Source organism: Rhinoderma darwinii, chromosome 4, assembly GCF_050947455.1.
Source record: "Rhinoderma darwinii isolate aRhiDar2 chromosome 4, aRhiDar2.hap1, whole genome shotgun sequence".
NCBI classification, from domain to species: domain Eukaryota; kingdom Metazoa; phylum Chordata; class Amphibia; order Anura; family Rhinodermatidae; genus Rhinoderma; species Rhinoderma darwinii.
In genome coordinates, this window is record NC_134690.1 from 193,789,363 (window position 1) to 193,815,125 (window position 25,763).

Here is a 25,763-nt window from a genome sequence, read left to right on the forward strand (position 1 = left end):
ACAGTGGTCTCCTGCTCTGCCATTACAAAAGCCGATTTAGGCCCCGCCGGGAGGCGAAGCCTAAACGGCTTGCTGTCAGTGAATGACTGACAGATCTAATTCATTGCACTACATAGATAGTGCAATGTATTAGAAAAAAAAAAATCTGACCGTTGGACCTTCAAGTCCCCTAGTGGGACTTGAGAAAAAGTGTAAAAAAAGTATAAAAAAGTGTAAAAAATAAAAGTTTGAAAACAATAAAAGTTTCAAGTAATCAAATAAAACACAATCCCCCTTTTACTCTTATCAAGTCCTTTTATTATTGAAAAATAATAATAAACCATATGTATTTGGTATCGCCACGACCGTAACGACCGGAGGTATCAAAATATTATATTATTTATTGCACGCGGTGAACAGCGTAAAAAAAACCCGTAAAAAACTTTACCAGAGTTTCTGTTTTTTGGTCACTTTGCACTACAAATATTACAATAAAAAGTGATCAAAAAGTCACACGTATCCAAAAATAGTACCTATAAAAACTATAGCTCGTCCCGCAAAAAACAAGCCCTCATACACCTCCGTCGACAAAAAAATTAAAAAGTTATGGTTCTCACAACTTGGCGACAGAAAAAATACATTCTTTTTACAAAAGTAATTTTATTGTGCAAAAAGTTGTAAAACATAAAAAAGTGCTATAAATTAGGTATCGCCGGAATCGTACTGACCCGCAGAATAAAGTTAACATGTAGTTTATAATGCGTGGTGAACGCTGTATAAAAAAAACAAAAAAAGCTGTGCCAGAATTGCGTTTTTTTGTTTACCTGGCATCCCAAAAAATAGGATAAAAGGTGATCAAAAAGTTGCATGTACCCCAAAATGGTACCAATAATAACTACAGCTCGTCCCGCAACAAACCAGCCCTCATACCGCTACGTCTATGAAAAATAAAATTAGTTATGGCTCCAATAAGTCAGGAAATAAAAAAATATGCAGTTGTGCCGACCCGAGGGGAACATTTCTTCTGTTTCAAGAGGCGATTTATCAAGGACCTAAAATTAGGGAACCAGGAAGGGGAGGGCCCAAACATAACCGCTGGAAGCGACGGTGCCCGTATTATACCAGGACAACACTTCCCAGCAAAATTCCCCAAACTACAAAGGCGCGGAGTGTGGACCAAAAGGGGGATAAGAAATGACACCATTTATCAGTGCGACACCGGCCTGTGCAGAAAGGATTGCTTCACAGCGTAACACACATCTATGGATTATTTTTATTTTTTTATACCACCTGACTATGCCCCTTATATACTCCGCCCCGCTTACATGTACCCCCACATTATAAAACACCAGCAATACTCAAACAAATATAGTACCAAGCAAAATCCGCTCTCCAAAAGCCAAATGGTGCTCCCTCGGCCCTGAACCCTACAGCGTCCCCAAACAGCAGTTTCCTTCAACATATATGGCATCGTCATACCCGGGAGAACCCTTTTAACAATTTTTGGGGTGTGTGTCTCCAGCGTCATAAGCTGGGCATGACATATTTGCCACTGAATGGCATATCTAGGGAAAAATATAAATTTTTAATTTGCACCATCCGCAGCGCATTCATTTATGGAAAAGACCTGTGGGGTGAAAATGCTCACTACACCCCTTAATTAATGCCTTGAGGGGTGCAGTTCCATAGTGGGGGTCACTTATCAGGGGTTTCTTTTTATTATTTCACATCTGAGCCTCTGCAGTTGTGAACCAATACTTTGTAAATCGCCAAATTAGGCCTCCACTCCGCATGGTACTCTTCACTTCTGAGCCCTGTCATATGTCCAGACAAAAGATTAGGGCCACATGTAGGGTGTTTCTAAAATCGGGAAACACTGCATAATAATTAGAGAGCTGTCTTGTTATGGTGGCACAAGCCGGGCACCACATATTGGCATATCTATGGAAAAAAATCCCATTTTCACTCTGCAACATTGAGCGCACACTAATTTCTGCAGGGTTAAAATGCTTACTACACCCCTTGGTAAATGCATTGAGGGGTGTCGTTTCCAAAATGGGGTCACTTCTGGGGGGTTTCCACTGTTTTGGGCCCACAGGTGCCCAGAAACCAATCCAGCAACATCTGCACTCCAAATGGCGGTCCTTCCCATCTGAGCCCTGCGGTTTGCCCAAACAGCAGTTTATGACCACATATGGGGTATTGCCGTACTCGGGAGAAATAGCTTTACAAATGTTGGGTTCTTTTTTTCCTTTATTTGTTGAGAAAATGAAAAAATTTGCGCTAAAGCTACGTCTTATTGAAGAAAAAGGACAGTTTTTATTTTCACTGCCTAATTCTAATAAATTCTATGAAACATCTGTGGGGTCAAAATGCTCAATACACCCCTAGATGCATTCCTCAAGAGGTGTAGTTTCCTAAATGGAGTCCCTTTTTGGGCGTTTTCATTGTTTTGTCCCCTCAGGGGCTTTGCAAATGTGACATGGCCTCCGCAAATCATTCCTGCTTAATGTGATCTCAAAAAGCCAAATAGAGCTCTTTCCCTTCTAAGCCCTGCCGTGTGTCCAAACAGCCGTTTATTACCACATGTGGGGTATTGTTTTACTCGGGAGAAATTGCTTTACAAATTTTGTGGTGCTTTTTCTCCTTCAGTCCTTCTGGAAATGAGAAAAAATTAGCTAAACCTACATTTTCTTTGAAAAAATGTAGATTATTATTTTCAGGGCCTACTTCCAATAATTTCTGCAAAAAAACTGTGGTGTCAAATCGTTCACTATACCCCTAGATAATTTCCTCAATGGGTGTAGTTTCCAAAATGGGGTCACTTGTGGGGGGTTTCCACTGTTTTATCCCCTCAGGGGATTTGTAAATGTGACATGGCCTCCGCAAACCATTCCTGCTAAATTTGAGTTCCAAAAGCCAAATGGCGCTCTTTCCCTTCTCAGCCTCGCCGTGTGTCCAAACAGCCGTTTATTACCACATGTGGGGTATTGTTTTACTCGGGAGAAATTTCTTTACAAATTTTATGGTGCTTTTTCTCCTTTAGTCCTTGTGGAAATGAAAAAAAATTAGCTAAACCTACATTTTATTTGAAAAAATGTAGATTTTCATTTTCACAGCCTACTTGCAAAAATTTCTGCAAAAAACCCGTGGGGTCAAAATGCTCACTATACCCCTAGATAATTTCCTCAAGGGGTATAGTTTCCAAAATGGGGTCACTTGTTTGGGGTTTCCACTGTTTTGTCACCTCAGGGGCTTTGTAAATGTGACAAGGCCTCCGCAAACCATTCCTGCTAAATGTGAACTCCAAAAGCCAAATAGCGCTCTTTCCCTTCTCAGCCACGCCGTGTCTCCAAACAACCGTTTATTACCACATGTGAGGTATTGTTTTACTTGGGAGAAATTGCTTTACAAATTTTGCGGTGCTTTTTCTCCTTTAGTCCTTGTGGAAATGAGAAAAAAAATCGCTAAACCTACATTTTCTTTGAAGAAATGTTGATTTTAATTTTCACGGCCTACTTCCAATAATTTCTGTAAAAAACCTGTGCGGTCAAAATGCTCACTACACTCCTAGATAATTTCCTTGAGGTGTCTAGTTTCCCAGATGGGGTCACTTTTGGGGGATTTTGACTGTTTTGGCACCGCAAGAGCCCTTCAAACCTGACATGGTGCCTAAAATATATTCTAACAAAAATAAGGCCCCAAAATCCACTAGGTGCTCCTTTGCTTCTGAGGCCGGTGCTTCATTCCAGTAGCACGCTACGGCCACATGTGGGATATTTCCTAAAACTTCAGAAACTGGGCAACAAATATTGAGTTGCATTTCTCTGGTAAAACCTTCTGTGTTATAAAAAAAATTGTATTAAAAATGTATTTCTGCAGAAAAATATGAAATTTGTAAATTTCACCTCTACTTTGCTTTAATTCCTGTGAAATGTGTAAAGGGTTAAGACATTTTCTAAATGCTGTTTTGAATACTTTGAGGGGTGAAGTTTTTAAAATGGGGTGACTTTTTTGGGGGTTCTAATATATAAGGCCCTCAAAACCACTTGACAACTGAACTGGCCCCTGTAAAAATAGCCTTTTGAAATTTTCTTGGAAATGTGAGAAATTGCTTCTAAAGTTCTAAGCCTTGTGAGGTCATAGAAAAATAAAAGGATGTTCAAAAAACGATGCCAATCTAAAGTAGACATATGGGTGATGTTAATTAGCAACAATTTTGTGTGGTATAACTGCCTGTCTTACAAGCAGATACATTTAAATTGAGAAAAATGCTAATTTTTGCAATTTTTCGCTAATTTTTGGTGTTTTTCACAATTAAATACTGAACATATCGAGCAAATTTTGCCAGTAACATAAAGTCCAATGTGTCACGAGAAAACAATCTCAGAATCGCTTGGATAGGTGAAAGCATTCCGGAGTTATTACCACATAAAGTGACACATGTCAGATTTGAAAAATGAGGCTCTGTCAGGAAGGTCAAAAGTGGCTAAAGAGGGAAGGGGTTAATAAAGGCTTTGTTACTTTTTCTATTATTTGGTCGTGACTTGTTTCTCTTTTTGGTTTATAGACACTAACTTTTCAAACAACTTATGCTAATCTAATAGTATACCTGATCTAGATCAACTTTGTAATTTATTTACTGTTAAAATGTAGTTGTTTAATTTATGCAAAATCTGTGTGAAGTCATCTGCCACTAGATATCTCCCTTCCTGTAATTTGCTTTCCACCCCCCTGTCCATAGAAGTCTATGAAGGGGGAATGGGAAGCAGGAGTTAGGAGCAGAGAGACGCACACGGATGCTGCTGCTCATAGAGGTCTACAGAGAGGGGGGAGCAGAAGGAGGGAGCAGGAACAGAATGTAAGAGACAAATGCGCTGCCCATAGAAGTCTATGGATGGGGAGTAGGAGGAAGCAGCAGAGAGGAGACACAGACTGATGGTTCTTTCTCACCCATAGAAGTCTATGGATGGGGAGTAGGAGGAGGCAGCAGCAGCAGCAGCAGCGATGAGACACAGACTAAAGAGTTATTTCTCACCCTAGTGCTGGATTCTTAGCTACACTGCTCATTATTGCTGTATTATCTCCTCCATGCTGCTGCAGCTTCTATGTATATGTGGTAGGTAGAGATAGGAGAGCAGGATTCTCCTCTTCTCTGTGTGCTGTGTATAGCAGACATGATAGCAGTTAGGCTCCGCCCACTAGCTCAGAGACCACTGAGAATTAGAAATACAGCCTACAGAGGGAAGAACTACTAAATAATGCAGAATACAAGTCATATAATGGCCAGAAATAGTGTTATGCCTCATGTACACAAATATATCAGTTTATTCTGAAAAGTAGTAGCTGAGAAATCATCATCCTTTTTCAATGAATTCCTTTTATTGTGCCCATCATCATTGTACAAAAAAATAGAAGCAATGTTTTGACCCGTTACAGTGGTTTGGTCTTTTTTAAGCTCAAATGTCAGTGTACTAATTCCATATATTTATGTGCGTGACAGCCAATGGTTACACTTCAATCAACCAATCAGAAGTATCATAACAGTTCATAAACTAATTTTTGGATTTGTAAGTATATATAGTGCAATATATCAGAAATTTTTTACACTATCACAAATGAACCTCCATACATAGGTCGATTACTGATATAATAAAAAAAAGAGTGCAAAAAGTGCTTTCCATTTAAAAAGGGCATAAACCGACGACCATCGATGAGCTTCGTCGAAACAAATGGATCACATCGATATTGCATAATTGCATAACTGTTAATTATACAAAAAATAACATTAAAGGGTTATTCCCAAGATAAAGTTCTATCTTCCAAGCCCTATTAATATAAAAATAAATATTTTTCTAAATACCTACTGTATTCTGTAGTGCAGCGTTTTGAAGTTATGCCACCCTCATATGCGAAACTCATTTATTTAGTTGTGCCGGTCATTTATATGGAAACGACCACCACCGCCGCTTTCTTCTTTCTGTCGCATATGCGCACTTTTCCCTTTTCTTCTCTATCTTCTCAAGCGTGAGCGTGCATAACCTACATGCTCACCTTTCATGCTGGCACTTCATCCTCCACCCTCTCCTCATATTATTTCTTCCAGACGTCTTCAGCCATGTGCCGAGTCATAATTACTATCAGATGCCACACACTGCGCTTGTTCCCCCCATGTTATCTCTATATGCTTATATAGAGATAATTTAGAGAGTTTTGGAACAAGCCCATTATGTTGGTATTGTATCTCGGGAGCGCGTAGATACACCAAGCAGCGTTGTGAATGTATTACAGCACCGCTTGCTGGTGAAGCGTGATATTTAGTAAAAAAAGAAATAACATCTTAGATTGAAATTGATGAAATAAAAAATTCTATTTTCATTACAGTACATTTTTAAAGTGGAAAATTATTAAAATGTGAACTATAATAATTAAAAAAAAATTTAGGGACAACTTTGGACTAACCCTTTAATTTGCTGAGACCGGAAAACCCCTTTTATTGCTGTTGTTCCTTCACAGTGATTCTCATGACCATCCACTGTGCAGGGAACTACAACACAGAACCATTTACTTAACCCGTTAGTAACCGCCAATACGCCTTTTAACGGCGGCCACTAACGGGCTTTATTCTGATGCATATGCCTTTTTACGGCCCTGCATCAGGATAAAGTAAACAGAGCAGGGAGATGTCAAATCTCCCTGCTCTCAGCTGCTAGAGGCAGCTGAGGGCTGGGATCGTCCCTGCTCTGCCGGGTGAGATCGATATTAGTATCGATCTCACCCGTTTAACATTTCAGATGCGGTGCACAATAGCGTGCACCGCATCTGAGTGGTTTTGGAGAGAGGGAGGGAGCTCCCTCTCTATCCCACCGACACCCGGCGATACGATCGCCGAGTGTCTGTGTCTCCAATGGCAGCCGGGGGCCTAATAAAGGCCCCCAGGTCTGCCTGGAGCGAATCCCTGCTAGATCATGCCGGAGGCATGACCTAGCAGATGCCTGTCCGTTTTAAACGGACAGGCAGTAATACACTGCAATACAAAAGTATTGCAGTGTATTATAATAGCGATCGGAGAATCGCATATTAAAGTGCCCTAGTGGGACTAGTAAAAAAGTTAAAAAAAAGTTTAATAAAGTTATTTTTAAAAAAAATGTGAAAAAAAAAATGAAAAACCCACCTTTCCCCCTTACAAAATGCTTTACTATTATAAAACCAAAATAAAGTAAAAAAGTTACACATATTTGGTATCTCCGCGTCCGTAACGACCCCGACTATAAATCTATAACATTATTTAACCCGCACGGTGAACGGCGTAAAAAATGTAATAAAAAACTATGGAAAAATTGCTGTTTTCTGTGAATCCTGACTTTAAAAAAATGTGATAAAAAGTGATCAAAAAGTCGCATCTACTCCAAAATGGTACCAATAAAAACTACAAGTCTTCCCGCAAAAAAAAAAGCCCTTATACAACTGCATCGGCGGGACAATAAAAAAGTTATGACTCTTCAAATATGGAGACAGAAAAACAAATAATTTTGAAAAAAAAGTGTTTTTACTGTGTAAAAGTAGTAAAACATACAAAAACGATACAAATTTGGTATCGTTGCAATCGTAACAACCCGCTGAATAAAGTTATTGTGTTATTTATCACACGGTAAACGGCGTAGATTTAAGACGCGAAAAAGAGTGGCGAAATTTCAGGTTTTTTTCTATTCCCCGCCAAAAAAAAGTTAATAAAAGTTAATCAATAAATAATATGTACCTCAAAATGGTGCTATTAAAAAATACAACTTGTCCTGCAAAAAACAAGACCTTATACAGCTATGTCGACGCAAAAATAAAAAAGTTATAGCTCTTGGAATGCGACGATGGAAAAACGTAAAAAATGGCTTGGTCATTAAGGTTTAAAATAGACTGGTCATTAAGGGGTTAAATATCGTTCTTGTTCTCGTGATTGTCAGGGGTCCCAGAAGTCGGACTCCCACCTATCCTAATGAGTATATCCTCGACATAAGCCACTACATTATAACACAGGAATACCCTTTAATCCAACCATGTATATATAATTCTTAGTACCTGCGAACTACTCTAGGGAAATAGGATTTTGCATTAATTTTCAGATTTATGTCCCAATTTTTAGACCCTATTCTTTATCCTATGACAAGGTGTTTATACTTTGTGAAGAAAATGATCAGAGGTGACGTTATTTAACACTATCCGTTTATTATTTAGTCCATTAGAAGTCAGTCGGAATATCCTGGCTAAACAGGAATAATGGTTGCAGCAGTCCTATTGATTCCTGAGCCTAGTTTTTCCCACGTCAGCTTTTTATGAGGTAAAATATATATTTCATGCCGCTGTCTACAAATGACCAGCATTTGCATCCCTCTTCATGAGACCGTTAATTCTAAACTCATCAGGCCAGATGTATGGGGGGGGGGGGGGGAGCCGAGATCTAGTTAGCATTGCACTGAGTAGCTATTGATTAATGTGCTAATCAATGAGGGCAATCCGCTGCAGAGATTTGTTTTGATGACAGCAGTACGCTGTCTATGGCAGCTCCGGCCTCTTCGACACGACTTGTTTGACACTGCAGAGTATTTTGGCGGAGACCTCAAAGAAAGCAGTCGCTGATGAGTTTTATTTGCTCATTTCTGTCAATGGTTATATTACACCGCTGCTCTTCCCTTTATACAACGCTCACCGGCTACATTCCTGACGGCAGCTCGGTGGATGAGCATTTTCATGCCTCTGATATGTTCTCTGGGCTTGTCCAGTTTCTGCTCCAGACGCTGCACTCAGGGACAGGTAACCATGGTGGTACTGCAGATGGGGCAGGTTTTGTATTCTTATCTTACCACAGAATGCAGCATTTACAGTAGCGTAGACTTCGTTGCATGATTCAGAAGAATAACTTGCTCGTAATGTGCTCGGCCTTCTGGTTTGAATGCTTAACCCTTTGATGAATGCTGATGTTATGTATATATAGCTTTATGCAATATGTTTTTATTTACTATTGTATGTTTCATACACCATAGGTGCAGGGGATCCACCGATATTTATTTGGACGCATTTAGTGGAGTGAATATGCATGCATGGGAAAGGGTTAATTTGCATTATCTTAAATGAATTGCATGTCAGACACCTCGTAGACTGTATTGTCTTGGATAACATTCATACAGATTGTCTGGGTTATTTTTAGCCGCTGTGTTTGGCAGAAGACAATTGGAGTGTCCTGTGTCCCCTCAGTCGTGCTGTGGTTAGTACATTTTAAGAGCCTATTGAAAAGCAATGAGTGCCTATTTCTGTGCTGCCATTAACAGGAGAAAGAGACAGAGCCGTGATGGAAGGAGTCTGCGGTTAGCGCAGCTATTTGCATGAGTGTCTGAAAGTGCAGCAATCTTGTGACACCTAAAGCTTTAGGATGGGGTGTCATAACAGAGGGACATGTTTCCGTTTTCACCAATGACAGTGATTGTCTATAGAGTACTGCACGTCATACAGTTAAAGCATTTCATAGTCAATGAACACCTAATATATAAATCTGCTCCTTCAAATATTTACTCCGCCGGACTAGCTAAATATTTTGTTGCAACCATAATAGCATCTTTTTTAAGGATAATTTTAAATATTTAAGATGAAACTTTCATAATGAAGCTTTATGACCTTCTATATTTTGTGGTGTAATGAACATGGATGATGTCTGTTAAAGGGAAAATGCAATTCTAGATGTTATGCCGGATATTCTATTAGTGTAGCACGTGGGTAGTATTTGTGTTATTATAATGATAATTATTATTAATGGTATTATATTATTACTGTCTAGGGTTGGAGCAAGTTCACAGACATGAAACCTTGCGATAATTGAAAGCTCTGCTGTTTTATAATATTGAATCAGTGCAAGTGTTAGTGATAGTAAAATGATATACACAGCAAATAGAAGATGTCATCACTAAGGTAGTCGTGCTTGTCACAGTTTAATCCTCAAGTTTGATCCGGAAATTATTTATAAATACAAATGGCCAATATGTATTAAATGCTTTGATATTGTATTACTGTATGTTGTCATTCTACAATCGATCAGGTTTTTTGTTCACACGAAATTGGTTAAAAGTGGTTTTCTAGTTTTATGTAAATAAAGTATAATTACTGTGAAATAAAAAGTTCTCCAACTTTCTAATATACCTTTGTTGTCCAACCTTTCAGCAGTTGACCACGGTATTGTTTCCGCTAAAAAAACTGAAACCTTACAGGAACGGAAAGGTCTAAGGGAACCCATGAATGGAATCCCAACGCTGATGTGAACAGGCCCTAAGGCTCCATGCACAGGACCGTAGAATTCATCCGTAATTACGGACCCATTCACTTCTATTTACCACGGACACCTTCCCGTAGAAGGGCTCCGAAAAAAGATAGGACATGACCTATTTTTTTACTTTTACGGATCGTGCTGTCATACTTTATAATGGGAGCACGACCCGCAAATGTGGGTGGCTGTCCGCGGCCGGCCGTGCCCGTAATCACGGACCGTGATTACGGGCACGGTTGTGTGCAGGGGGCCTAATTTTGATAGTTTTTACAGTTGAATCTAGACAATCATTTGTGAGATATATACATAAGGCTTCGTTCACATCTGCGTTGGAGTCGACTACGCTATTGCTTCCGGCAAAACGACGGGTCCGGTGCACAACAGACACAAACGGAAAGCATGGGCACCGGATCCGTCACCATTGTCGGTTTGTGTCTGTTCAGGGTCCCGTTCTGACGGAAACCTCCGACGGAACGTCAGAACGGGACCCCAACGCAGATGTGAACAAAGCCTTAACAGCACAAATCTCTCCCCTGTCCAAATAGTTTGCTACTGTGTATCAGAGCAGGTAAAATCTACCGGAGTCCAAGCAGTTTAGCTAACAAATGATTGTCTAGACTGAATACAAGTGTAGCAAACTCTCAGTTATATGCCGGACTAAACCTCTAGATAAACAAGATTGTTTCTATTCACACAGTAAAAACGGAGATGTTGAAAATGGTAAGGAATTGCTATTGATATATATTATAAAGTTCCAGGACTTCTCATTATACAATTATTAAGCATTGTTTACATAAAACTGGAAAATACAATGGTCGTGGCTAGCATTATTTCCCACTTCCAGTGTTGGTGAATGCTTAAAACTGTATTGGCAAATTTTTGTGACAAGTGCATCCAATTTATTCTTGGTGAAACTTTCAATTGTTTATCGCACTCTGTTCACTTCAGGCAAAGCAAAAGAAATGCATAAAAAATATACAAATATGAACACTTGCAAATGTATCTGATCTTTAATGTTTTGCATTGTTATAGGAGACTTGGACTATTACTGGTTGGACCCTGCCACATGGCACACTAGAGACACATCCCCTCTTGGTTCGGTAAGGAAATTCACTATTGTCTCAAAAAGTAGATTTCTGTTTGCACTAAGTAGGTGTACCCTTAATGAAATGTCCATCATGCCATAGAGAAGTGTTTCTCAAACAGGGTTCCTATTTAGGGGTTCAATGGATTAAAAAGGTAAATACGAGGAATGGTGGGTTGATGTTCTCAGGTCTTGACCTGGGGATGGACAAAACATTCAACAAGTTTGGACCCTTAAACATTTTCTTTGCTCTCTGAGGCCAATGATTGGCTGCAGAGGTCACGTGGGTGTACGAAGGTGTCATCGATGCAGAAATGTTAACAAAGTGCAGCGGGAACAACCAGTGCAGTGGCGCTGGAAAGGCATTCCGTTTATTAGGTGATCATAAGTTCTTTTGCTATTTTAAGCTATTTCCTCCGTTCAGCCAGTTTTCTTGGGATCTCGGAAATCCCTTTAAACGTGAAACTTTTAACTCTTCTAGGATCCAGTCCTGTTTTTTGGTATAAAGATACAGTGCCAGTCAAAAGTTTGGACACACGTGACTGAATGTTGGTTCCTCTTGATTCAGAGATATTTTGAACTAAACCCTTATGGCTTAAATGCTTGAAAGTATTATTTTATAAAAAAAAAATCTATCCTTTGGTCTGATGAGTCTAAATTAGAGATTTCTTGCTCCAACCGCTGAGAAGATGAAAGGATGATTTCTGGATGTGTGTGTAAAGGATCTGCCAGGCACAACTTCTGTGTATACGCCCATAGGTAATCAGTCTGCACCTGAGTCTATGTCTCTGAGACTGACTCCATCTTCCACCACTCAGGATGGCAGGCTTAGGAGTGGGAGAGCCTATCGCAGCCTGGCCAGACGGAGCTAGCTCCCGCCCTCTGTCTATTTATACCTGCCTTTCCTGTTCCTCCTTTGCTTGTGATTCTTCTTGTGTGGTTTCCTGGCCCAGCTACAGCTTCTAACTATTTGATCCTGCTTCATACTGACCCCGGCTTACTGACTACTCTCCTGCTCTGCGTTTGGTACCTCGTTCTCTCCTGGTTTGACTCGGCTCGTTCACCACTCTTGTTGCTCACGGTGTTGCCCCTTTTCCCTTAGCTTTGTGTACCCTTGTCTGTTTGTCTCGTGCACTTACTGAGCGTAGGGACCGCCGCCCAGTTGTACTCCGTCGCCTAGGGCGGGTCGTTGCAAGTAGGCAGGGACAGAGTGGCGGGTAGATTAGGGCTCACTTGTCCGTTTCCCTACCCCTTCATTACAGTGTGGCTCCCACTGTGAAGCTTGGGGGAAAGGGTGTGATGTGTAGGGGTGCTTTGCTCGTAAAACTGTTGGCGATTTATTCAAAATTAAAAGCGCACTTAACAGCATGGCTACCCTACCATAGCATTCGGCAGCGACAGGCCATTCCATCTGGTTTGCGCCTAGTTGGGCCATCATTTTGTTTTTTAACAGGACATTATACCAAAACACTTCTCCACTCTATTTAGGAGATAATAGACAAAAAGGGAAATTGATGGAGTTGTGTGTCAGATGACCTGGCCTCCACAGTCTCCGGACCTAAACCCAGTATATATGTTTTGGGGTAAGTTGGACCATAGAATCAAAGAAAAGAAGCCAATTAGTGCTCAGCATACATGGGAACTCCTTCAAGACTTTTGGAAAATCATCCCTGGTGGCTACCTCATGAAGTTAGTTGAGAGAATGCCAAGATTGTGCCAAGCTGTTATCAAGGCAATGGGTGGCTAATTTGAAGAATCCGGAAAAGAAGATAGTTTTATGTGTATATGCCTAACCCTTACCCAGACGCTGAATGTTATTGACAGCCCTTCAATAGAGTCACTTTAAAAAAAAATAATAATAATAATAATTATTTAAGCAAATGCCACATAAGTATAGCGTATAAACCCCAAACAGATGGACAGGTATAATCAAGAAAAATAACATGCCACAGTAGTAGTTAAAGGGCCAACTTAGAAACACGGATAATTACACTACATAGCATGATGAATTACTGGTATCGTCCATGTGTGCAAGGTTCCTGTTCTTCTGCAATATTGATCAAGGGGGATTTTGCCCTTTGGATCAACATTGCAAGTGAATAGGTTGAACTATATAAGATTCATAAAAAAAAAGACGGGCTGGTTGGGAGTTATACCCTACATGAGAACAATAATCCGGTGAGTTCGGAAATGTCAACCAATGATGCCCAAGTGAAGTTTAAAGTTGACCTCATGACTGTCATGGAGGAAGTGAGATCCATATTTTCAAGAGGTAGTTTTAGTTTCCAAACCAGAGGCCACTCAAGGAGGCTCCAGACATTTCCACAAGAGTGCATTCCCTGGCAGCATTTCAAGGGCCGCATTTGTAGCTCACATAATGTTGCAAAGTATGGTCAATATTTCTTATATGGACAGTAGTACAGTATGCTTTTTAGAGTCTGCCTAGCAGTGTGGGAGGCATAAATAGGCTATGAATTGTCTCCAGGACAGACAGTTTACCCATCACATGTCAGCTTCATGAGAACTTCTGTGTTGATCCATATATCTTTACAGCAGTCTAAACTCCATTATTCTAATATAGAGCAACAGATCACCTTCATATACATAGAAATACATGATTAAAATTTTGTCTGCCTGTAGCCACCACTAGGGTAAGTTTAGGAACTTATTGCATACTGTGTTTTTATTGAGTTAAATTAATGGCCCTAATTTATTAAGGTGTTGACGACTCATTAGTGGTGGAAAGAAGTCACAAATTTAGGAGCATGTTTTGGTGTTTTTTTTAGCAAAAATTGGCAACTGTTTTAATTTTTCCACTGCATCCGACACGTTTCTAAAAGGAAGCTATGCTTTAAAAGGGGTGGAGCAGCAACGGCTCATCAGATTATTTTACTTTTATGGCAGAAAGTAGCATAAAATCTAGTGGAAATCTTCAGAACTCTGACTGCTATAAAGATATATTAAGAAATTAAACAGCACAGAATTTTGAAACTATTTAGAAGGTAACATTCCCTTTAAAGTTTGGTTTCACTTTAAGTTAGAATATTAGAGCTGAATTGCTTTTCTAAACTCTCCCTTTAGATATGGAAAAACTGTAGTAGTGAGGAATGGAGATTATTATAAATCTTGACTCTTTGACCTGTTATACTGTGTTTACCATGTATAGTAAAATGTTCTCTGACTTTCTAAACTAAACCGCTCTGCGTAATATATCTTGCTCAAATAAAATCGTTATTATATGAAGTGTTGAAATGAACAGTAAGCACATTCTTACTTTGTCTTTCATGTTCTCCGCCAGCACCCTGTTACCTGGCAGCCATCGAAGGAGGGTGATCGTTTAATTGGACGTGTTATTTTAAATAAGAGAACAAGTATGCCAAAAGAATCTGGAGCACTTCTAGGACTAAAAGTAAGTAAGAAGCTTTTCCAGATAATAATATATTCTGAAAATATCAGGTCCATAAGATATCACTTGTATATGGAAAACACCTGGACCCACATTGGTCATGCTGTTCACGCTAGGATTTGGCATAAACTATGACAAAAAAAAGTCGCAATTTGCAATGTCTGACAAATTTGCAGTAAAATTTGTGTCTTTTCTTGTTGCTTGTCAAATTTAGAAAGTGATCAAAAAAAAGTGGCCATGGTCTCCAAAGTGACGTCGTTTTAGTCAAATACTTTAAATAAAACATCTAAAAATGGCACAAGTTTTGTTGCAAATCTAAACCTGCTCATAGTCAACGTAGATTTGCTTTTCTGCCTCTCAGGCAATTTTGAAATGCACCAAATATCTTAAGATAAGCCAGTCTTAGTAAATATGGGCCACAAATGTAATCATTCATTATTTCACTTTCCACTTTTTGCTGTACATCACATTTTACACTTTAAAATGTGCTTGTAAAGTTAAAAAACTTTCATATCAAAAATTACAGTATCATGACAAAATAATTTCTTCAGCATATAGACACTAGATCATTTCGAGACAATAGAGAACGCATTGAAATAGATAAATAGAAACATAGTCACATTTATCACAGAACAGAACATAAAGCTAGTATTGCAATATAATTAGAAGGAGTAATCAGCTTCAGTCAGAATCACCCTAATTTCTTAGAACACTAAGCGCTACATGACCAGGCAGCCCAATATTTGGCGAAGTTTGAAAATGAAAAGTTGCCATATGCAATTATTTTCTCATAGGTGTATGTCGTGTCTATCAAAGATAACAGCTCATCCAAAGGCGGAATCTTAGGGCTTTCCAATACCTTGTCAGAACAAGTTTAGCCATAAAGAGGATTTTGCACTTTAATCTTCTATGATGTGTAGGTATGGTGTCTATATCTAAGAAAAGCAGAACTAGATGGGGTGAAGAAGGAATGTGAAATTAAAATAAGTCATTGATGAGTTTAATCACCCCATTCCAATAATTTGTAACTAGAGGTCACTTCCATAGTACATTGAAGAGGGAGTCTCTGCCCCCACAATTCCTCCAACAAAGTGGGGAGGTATTATGAAACGATCAGGGGTATAGTACCAACGTAGGACCGTTTTAGTAGCCGCTTCAACATGTAAAACACATTGTAGGAAGGAATGTATCCATCTAAAAGCAGTAGTCCATTGTTTGTCGTCAAATATTTTTCCCAGATCTCTTTCCCATTGTTTAATTGGGTATGATTTGGTAAAACTCGCATGTGGGTCAATAGTGTTATATATGAATTTAGGGCCTTTAGACCTCTTATTGTACCATCCTAATAGTTTAAGGTTACACAACAAATTCAGACAATCGTGATGTTTAACATAATTAGTAACTTATATATATCTAAATATTTCACTATGGGGTAAGGAATATTGTGACTTTAATTCCTCAAAACTCAAGTGCTGAATATTGTTAAAAACTTGAGAACAGTTTGAAATACCACAGCTTTTCCAGGTGCTTAAATTTACATCAGGAATTGCCCATTCTAAGGAGTTCAGAGGAATATATGATTTAAGTAGTGGTAAGCGGTCAGATGCTGACATATGCATATGAGACCAACATATCAACGCCACTTTGGTAAGAGGGGAAATTTTGTTTGGGTATGGAATGTTCCAAAATGATAAGAATAGTCAATGACCCAATATAAGAGGCTTCAATGTGGGCCCAGTGCTTAGTCAGATCAACTGTCCACCAGGGGGAGATCTGAGCGGTTAGGGTAGCAACATAATAACTGTGAAGGTTTGGAATGCCCAATCCCCCCCAATCTTTTGTCTTGCATTAGAAGACAGGAAGCAATCCATGGTTTCTTTCCTGCCCAAATGAACTGCATAAGGGTTTTCTCGAATTGTTGGAAGAAGGTCTTGGGGAGCATTATAGGGAGGGTTCTAAATAAGTCTAAAGTCTTTGGGAGTAGTAGCATTTTAAAAGTTGCTATTCTACCTATCCAAGAGATGTCAAATTTGTGAAGTCTTGCAATTACTGCCTTTGTTTCACTCATAAGTGGTACATAATTTACCCCATACAGAGCCCTATGTTTCAGGGTCAATGTAAGACCCAAATATGAAATGTTACCTGATTTCCTAACAAATTGGTATTTAGACTGAAGGAAATGAAGTGAAGTTGACAGGTGAAGTGGAAGAATCTGTGTCTTTTGTGTGTTAAGTTTATATAGAGAGATACGACCAAAGGTATTGATACATACCATAGCATATTCCAGGGATAGCTCTGGATTTTACAGCGAGAGGATGACATAGTCTGCGTACAGAGAAATAGTATGGGTTCTAAAACCAACCTTAATCCCATGAATGTTTTTATGTAATCTAAGAAGTTGGGCCAAGGGTTCCATTGAAAGGATGAATATGAGGGGTGACAAAGGGCAACTCAGTCGGGTACCATTAGATAATTGAAAATTATCAGATAAAACACCGTGCTGGCGGACTGGAGTACCACGCTTGTATTGCCATAAGTATATCTCCATTGAAACCCATTGCTTCAAGAGCCGAGAAGACGTACGACTAGCAATTGCAGTCAAATGCCTTCTCGGCGTCCAGCGCCAACTTAACCGAGAGGAGGCATTTTTTGTCAATGTGATTAAGCAGACCTACTACTTGTCTAGTATTATCAGATGCTTGCCTACCCATGACGAATTCTACTTGATCATCTTGTACCAAAAAGGGAAGTAGAGGAGCTAATCTAGTTTGGTTGCTATTTTAATTTTTTGGGATGCATCACCTGTTCCTTCGTATGGGGATCTATAAGATAAGGGATTCTCGATTTTTGGTGATGGTTTTTGAGACGAGCAGCTAGGAGCATCCCCGCTTTATTATCTTGTGAGTAATACCTCCCTTTAGTTTTCGTTAGGTTTTTCTCGTAGTCTGAAACCAAACTGTTATGTAAATCTTGGCGAAGGCGAGATAAGGTTTCTGCGTGTTGTGGGGAGGGGGCTGACTAATTTAGCGATTCAATTTGTTAATTTCCTCTGTAACAGAGGTAATTATAGCTAGTCTCTGTTTCTTAACTATATGCCCAATACGGATCAAGGACCCCCTAATAAATGCCTTATGGGCATTCCAGACCGCATTAATGTGAATATCTGCAGAATCCTTGGTTTGGAAATTCTGACCAAGGTCTCTTTCTATTTCTAGTTTGTATTTAGGGTGGGAAAGCAGAAAGGGGTTGCATCTCCAAAGATATGTCTGATAAGAGTTATTATACTCTTCCAGGGTTAGAGTCAAAGCTGCATGGTCTGACCACTTAGTATCTTCTGTGGTCGCCTTCTGCGTAAGGAGAAGTAAAATGTCAATTCGGGAGTAGCTATTGTGGGTTTGGGAATAGAAAGAGAAATCTTTCTCAATACCATGTTGTATCCGCCAGATGTCATACACTTCCTTGGACCAAAACAGAGAGTGTAGGGACACACTAACACAAGGAAACGTAGGGAAGCACTAACACACTAACAGAATGTATCAACCATTGGGATCTATACAGATTAGAAGTTGCTGAAAAGCAACCGTATCCTTGACAGCCAGCAAAACTTCTCTAGTTTTAGTCATGTAATGTGACTGGTAAAGGAAAAGAATGACATTTGATGTGATGAGCATCTTTCAATAATAGATGGGTTTCTTGGGCATAAAACATTGCATGATAGGGATTTAGCTTCAGCCCACATAAATGCCCGCTTCTGAGGGATGTTAAGACCATTAACATTTAAGGAAGATATTTGAAGAACCATTTATGGAGACAGAGGCGTGTTATTGATGGCTGTCCAACACAATAATGATAAACAGTACAAATGAGAAATATACCAATCTGTCTATCCAGAGATCGTTCAGTAGAGAGACGACAACTGAGTGTCTGGTCAGTGGCAAAATTAGCGGCTAAAATGTGAACAGTAGTATACAAGAACATGAACAGTGAAACAATGGAAGTAGGACTATTACCCAAATCCAGGGGTAGAGTCCCAATAAGAGCAGCAATATCCATTCAGTAGGGTTGAGGGAGAAAACCAGTCACCTAAGTTGTTTGCAGGTACCTCAAAAGATGAAGAAAAGCATGAGATCAAGGATTACCCAATCTCATGAATTGGACGGTGATAAGTCGTCAACGATGTGGGGATTTGTGATAGTTCACCTTTTGCCAGTCCTCTTCAAGTCGTTGCAGAGGACGATTCAGCAGTTTGTCCGGGACTTTGGGTTCGATGTCCCACTGGCGGAGTAACAAGATACCTTTCGGCAAGGTTCTGATAATGTGAAGGGTGTTATGTCGTTTTATCATGAGCCGGTCCAGGAAACCCAATCTGTATAGGATTTTGTGGTCAAGTAGAGCTAAGGTGATAGGAGCCAGCTGCCGACGTAATTGTAAAGTCACTGCAGATAGGTCAGTTTAGACTGAAAACATCTTAAATTGGGTAGGGATCAATTCTTTTCATCTAGTGGCTGGCGTTCCTTGATGTGGAAGAAATGTATGTGCGCCAAAACGTCTCGGGGGACGTTATCTGTAAGATGTTTAGGTCTAGGGACCCGATGGACCCTATCAGTAATCAGGTCTTTTGGTGAGCAGCTTGGTAACATAACTTTAATGAAATCTTGCACATACTGATTAAAGAGGCTCTGTCACCAGATTTTGCAGCCCCTATCTGCTATTGCAGCAGATAGGCGCTGCAATGTAGATTACAGTAACGTTTTTATTTTTAAAAAACGAGCATTTTTGGCCAAGTTATGACCATTTTCGTATTTATGCAAATGAGGCTTGCAAAAGTACAACTGGGCGTGTTGAAAAGTAAAAGTACAACTGGGCGTGTATTATGTGCGTACATCGGGGCGTGTTTACTTCTTTTACTAGCTGGGCGTTGTGTATAGAAGTATCATCCACTTCTCTTCACAACGCCCAGCTTCTGGCAGTGCAGCACTGTGACGTCACTCACAGGTCCTGCATCGTGTCGGCACCAGAGGCTACACTTGATTCTGCAGCAGCATCAGCATTTGCAGGTAAGTAGCTACATCGACTTACCTGCAAACGCCGATGCTGCTGCAGAATCATCTGTAGCCTCTAGTGCCGACACGATGCAGGACCTGTGAGTGACGTCACAGTGCTGCACTGCCAGAAGCTGGGCGTTGTGAAGAGAAGTGGATGACACTTCTATACACAACGCCCAGCTAGTAAAAGTAGTAAACACGCCCCGATGTACGCACATAATACACACCCAGTTGTACTTTTACTTTTCAACACGCCCAGTTGTACTTTTGCAAGCCTCATTTGCATAAATACGAAAATGGTCATAACTTGGCCAAAAATGCTCGTTTTTTAAAAATAAAAACGTTACTGTAATCTACATTGCAGCGCCGATCTGCTGCAATAGCAGATAGGGGTTGCAAAATCTGGTGACAGAGCCTCTTTAAGGTCTTGTGAAGCGACTTCTTCAGGTATCCCACAGAGTTTAATATTGTTTCATTGCGATCTGTCTTACATATCCGCCAGTTTGGCTTTAACTTGGGATAGTACGTCTTCCAATTCGTAATGAGCGAAATAATAATAATTACTGTAATAAACATCATTAATGTCCTGTGTCCATTGAAGATACTGGAAAACCACAAAGCTAGTGGAATACTTGCTTATGCAGTTATATTTTTAGAACAAAATAGGTCAGGAAATGGGAAAAGGGGAAAGAATGTGGTCTATAGGTTAATTAATATTTAACTTTTATTAATATGCATTAAAATAGAGAGTTAAGAGTCCAATGGTGCAAACTGGTATGTGTGAGTGACCCCCAAGCTCACATACCTTTGGCCATATATTGTGTAGTAGAGTAATGTTATGAATGATTGTGCTGTCAATATTGCTCAAGTGAAAAGGACATAGATATCTGAGCTGTCTAGATGCCAAATTACGTTGCAGATCGGATTAAATTGAGCCAGTAGGCTGCAACATATGGCAATCAGTCAGTCTCTAGACAGCAAGATTCAGGCTCAAATTATCTTTACTGCGCTGTTAATATTGACAGGCAGCACAGTTGGAGTGATTCAAGCCTGCCTTGCATTATGTATTGATGTCAAGTTGTGACAGTGCGGTGAGTGGAGGCAAACTTTGCCAAACGCACTGCCATGCCATGTTGCTGCGGCACAGTGTGAACAATTAGTTATACAACTGCACCCTGATGCCGGTGTCCCTGCGAACCAGAGCAGCAGCGTGGGGAGCGGCCGCAATATGTGCTGCAGCCGCGCTCAGCTGTCAGCCAAGAGGCGGTGTGAAGGAGCCGTCCTTCAGATCGACTCCGCTGTCAGAGCAGCCGTGAAAATTTTTTATAGTGACCGCGCTCAGCTATCAGCCGAGAAGCGGTATCAAGGAGTCGGCCTGCAATATACCTCTGCCCCCCGCAGAGTCTGACCCAGCGTGTGCACTGGGTTTCAGAGCGGAGTGACAAGGACTCTAGCGCTGAGACCTCAGAGCCACTCCGCAGGACAATCAGTCCTGTACGGCGAAACTGCGGTCTATTCCCGTGGGTGAATGGGGTGACAGCCCCGGGAAGACCGCACAGAGGGTCACCAACAGTCAATGTAAGACGCAGTGACGGGGTGGAGAGAGCACACCCAGCTGTTCTGTGGGACACAGCGGGGCGCGCTGCAGCCACGATCGTGCAGCAACAGGCAGGCAGCTGACAGCTGTCAGCCGCACATTGATGAATCGTAATTGAGTGTAGGGTGAGTTCACTTGAGCTTGGACAGCTAGGGCCAAGTGTTGCACCAGAGGAGTATTAAAATGTGCTAAGCACCCGACGCGCGTTTCGCCAGCATTCTGGCTTCTTCTGCTGCTCTGGTTCGCAGGGACACCAGCGTGAGGGTGCAGTTGTATAACTAATTGTTCACACTGTGCCGCAGCAACATCGCATGGCAGTGCGTTTGGCAAAGTTTGCCTCCACTCACCGCACTGTCACAACTTGACATCAATACATAATGCAAGGCAGGCTTGAATCACTCCAACTGTGCTGCCTGTCAATATTAACAGCGCAGTAAAGATAATTTGAGCCTGAATCTTGCTGTCTAGAGACTGACTGATTGCCATATGTTGCAGCCTACTGGCTCAATTTAATTCGATCTGCAACGTAATTTGGCATCTAGACAGCTCAGATATCTATGTCCTTTTCACTTGAGCAATATTGACAGCACAATCATTCATAACATTACTCTACTACACAATATATGGCCAAAGGTATGTGAGCTTGGGGGTCACTCACACATACCAGTTTGCACCATTGGACTCTTAACTCTCTATTTTAATGCATATTAATAAAAGTTAAATATTAATTAACCTATAGACCACATTCTTTCCCCTTTTCCCATTTCCTGGCCTATTTCAGCTTAGCTTGGTGGTGTACACCAATGTGGTCTCCTTGACACATTATATCCTTGTGTGATAGGCGATCTTCACCAATCACTGTATATTTTTAGAACCCACTATAGTGTTTTGTTTAATATATATAATATTTATTTGTTTTATATTCATATATACATGTTTTGTATGCTGCATGAACTTACAGGAGCCATTTATTTAACCGTTCTCTAGATTCCTTTCTATGTATTGTACGCAAGAAATAATTTAATGGTAATTATTACATTAGGAAAGTGTCATAATATGTTCGTGTAAGTACAGAGGTGGAGAATATACTTTATGAATTCAATACAATAGCTGAGACTGCGGTTGGTTCAGAATATAATGTCAGAGCGGACTCATATCTAAGGTGCAATGCTTGGAAAAACTGTTAGGGCATATTTAGTCTTTGTTAAAAAGATATATATATTTAAAAAAAAAATAGTTTTATTGGTTACCATTTTCTTAATGAAAGATTTCTACATGCTGAGAGCAGGAGAATTGATTTTCATCCACCGTGTGGCAATAGATAAAATCTTGTTGTGTTGTATATGTTCTGTACAAATTAAGTATTCATGTGTAAAGGGAGATAACATCATTAAAGAGGGCCTGTCACCAGTTCAGTAAAGCCCAATTTCCTACCTCATGTCATAGGCGCTGTCTCGCTGATGATGTCAGGGTAATATGTATGCCAATCCGTTTTTTACTTTCCGAGTTATGAGCCATTTTCTTATTATGCTAATTAGGCTATACTAGCCAAAGGGGCGGTAATGCTAAGGCTTCACTGGGGGAGGTGTCTGTGTTGGCTGTATGATGCTGTTCTGTCAGTGTCATTCAGTTTCTCCCCTACCCTGCACAGCGTGAAACATCAGCGTTACCGCCCCTTTGGCTAGTATAGCCTAATTAGCATAATAAGAAAATGGCTCATAACTCGGAAAGTAAAAAACAGATTTGGATACAAATTACACTGACATTATCAGCGTGACAGCACCTATGACATGGAAATTGGACTTTACTTAACTGGTGACAGGTCCTCTCTAAGTGGAATTTCAATATTGTGTGTTAAGGATGATGATGATGTCTTCACATCCCTGGTTCGCCTATTTATGATGCTACTGATTTTATGTGCCAGGATGGCAATAGCTTTAGGCAGTGTATATATAGGACTACAACCCCTATAGCTATGCCTCTAGATAGGATTAGTGGCTCAGCAGACAGTATCACGCATCATAGGCTTAGATACAGGGCACAGCAGACAGTATCACACATGATAGGCTCAGATACAGTGCCCAGCATACAGTATCACGCATGATAGGCTTAGATACAGGGCCCAGACGACAGTATCACACATGATAGGCTCAGATACAGTGCCCAGCATACAGTATCACGCATGATAGGCTTAGATACAGGGCCCAGACGACAGTATCACACATAAGGGGCTTGGATGCTGGGCCCAGCAGACAGTATCATACATTATAGGCTTACATACAGGGCCCAGAAGACAGTATCACACAATTTGTGATGCAGTCTGCTGGGCCCTGTATCTAAGCCTATCACATGGTAGGCTTAGATACAGGGCCCCAGCTGATAGTATTCTTATACTTACGCTCCTCGCTTCTGAGTAGGGTCCTTTTTGGCTCCAGGCGCAGCGTGGGCCTGACATCATTTAGCGTCATGTCTTTGTGCGTGGCACACATAACCTTGTGACGTCATGATGCTGAAAGGCGCCAGGACCCGACTCAGGAGCGAGGAGGGTAAATATTCTGTTACTGTTGTGACAGCGGTCCGTGTAGTTTATTACATATCCCCCAGTTACTACAGTAAAAGTGGATAGACAGGGTGTGGTGGGCCTAGGCCCCACTGGCTCTGGGGCCTGGTCGCAATTGTGAACACTGCTACCTCTATATCTATGCCACTGCCCGTTTACTACCCTTGCAAACCCTCTAGCTTAATTTCTGTGCTCGTTGATTGCAATATATCTGGCAGTTATTTTATATTGCAGTCATGTGGTACAGTGCTGTTAGTTTACATATACATACAGTATTTATATATTACCTTCACGGATGGAGTGTGCAGACATATAAGTTCATGCATCATGTAAACCTAACATCTGACAGTTCACTGTCATGCAGAATATTTACCATCCCATTTCGTCCATTGCCTCCTAAAAAATTCCAGTAAATGTATGACAGACTTGTCGTAAAGGCTCTCCTTCAATTGAGGCTGTGAGACACATCTTAAACGCAACAATCACAAATAGAGAGATTTTTGTTTAGGGTCAATTCACACAGAGTTTTTTGGCACTGATTTTGACACGGAAACCGCATCGGCATCAGTGGTAAATATGGAAGAAATCACCCCCCATTGATTTAATGGGAGGCAGAGGCGTTTTTCCCATTATGAACTTAGATATAAACGATAACAGGTGAATCCTGCGTGTCAGAGACCCGATTTCACTAAACCCATCAGTGCCGCTGACCTGACGGATTCAGGTCTCAGCGCTAGATACAGCTGCTCTGTATGCAGGATACAAAGCAGCTGAATCTTAAAAAGTTAAAATTATTTTTTATAAAATATAATTAGAAAGTTGCACCAAACACACTGATACACATTTTTGTAAAAATAATAATAATAATAATAATAAAAAATAAAAAAAATCGCTTTCGAAGGTGTATATAGCCTTTAATGGCGGTGGACTGATATAGCACAATAGAGCATCCATGTGATGTGAGTCAATAGCAGTCCGTTCTGTCCCCTAACTTGACAATTGAAGTATTAGATTATGTTTACTAGTGTCCTACTTGTTGAATTGCTGTAGGTAAAGGCTAGTCGCAGGGATAAGGAATATATGGGGTATATGTAAACTAAATACTTGAACCCACACCTGTATCCTTGAGAATCTCCCCAAAACATAACTGGTTGTCTTTATTTACAACCAATATATTTGTTACTCTTGTGGTTTCCAACAAGCAGAATGATACACTGAGGATGTGGAAGATTTGACTATTATAGCATTTCTACATATGACATGCTGCATACTACATTTGGAATCGACATCTTATTGTTGCGGAGTACACAAATGTTAATATATTAGTATATTTTCATTGATTGAATTTACTGCTTGTATTTTACACTCAGGTTGTCGGTGGAAAAATGACAGAAACAGGACGTCTTGGTGCCTTCATCACCAAAGTGAAGAAAGGAAGCCTGGCGGATGTTATAGGTCATTTAAGAGCAGGTATTCAACAGCTAAGCTTCAGGCTTGTTCATTTCCCGGGAGTGAATTATCTTTTGATGGCTTTAATTTACAATAATATCCACATCTTCCACACATCATCCACATTTACAATAAAATCCACATCTTCCACATCATCCACTTTTACAATAAAATCCACATCTTCCACATCATCCACTTTTACAATAAAATGCACATCTTCCACATCATCCACTTTTACAATAAAATCCTCATCTTCCACATTTACAATAAAATCCACATCTAAGGGCCTCATGCACGTGACCGTGCAGTATTTACAGTCAGTAAACACTGCACGGAG

The 25,763-nt window shown here is 40.3% G+C and overlaps 1 protein-coding gene across 11 annotated transcripts in view; it reads left to right on the forward strand.

The window, feature by feature from the left end:
• The window catches only part of RIMS1 (regulating synaptic membrane exocytosis 1), a 318,140-nt gene that overhangs the window by 122,080 nt on the left and 170,297 nt on the right, over positions 1-25,763 (forward strand). For all 11 annotated transcript variants that reach the window (XM_075862025.1, XM_075862029.1, XM_075862026.1 and 8 more), the window contains 3 exons: positions 11,318-11,385; positions 14,668-14,778; positions 25,348-25,447. In XM_075862025.1, coding sequence (XP_075718140.1) covers positions 11,318-11,385; positions 14,668-14,778; positions 25,348-25,447 — 279 coding nt within the window. The remainder of the gene's footprint in view (positions 1-11,317; positions 11,386-14,667; positions 14,779-25,347; positions 25,448-25,763) is intronic.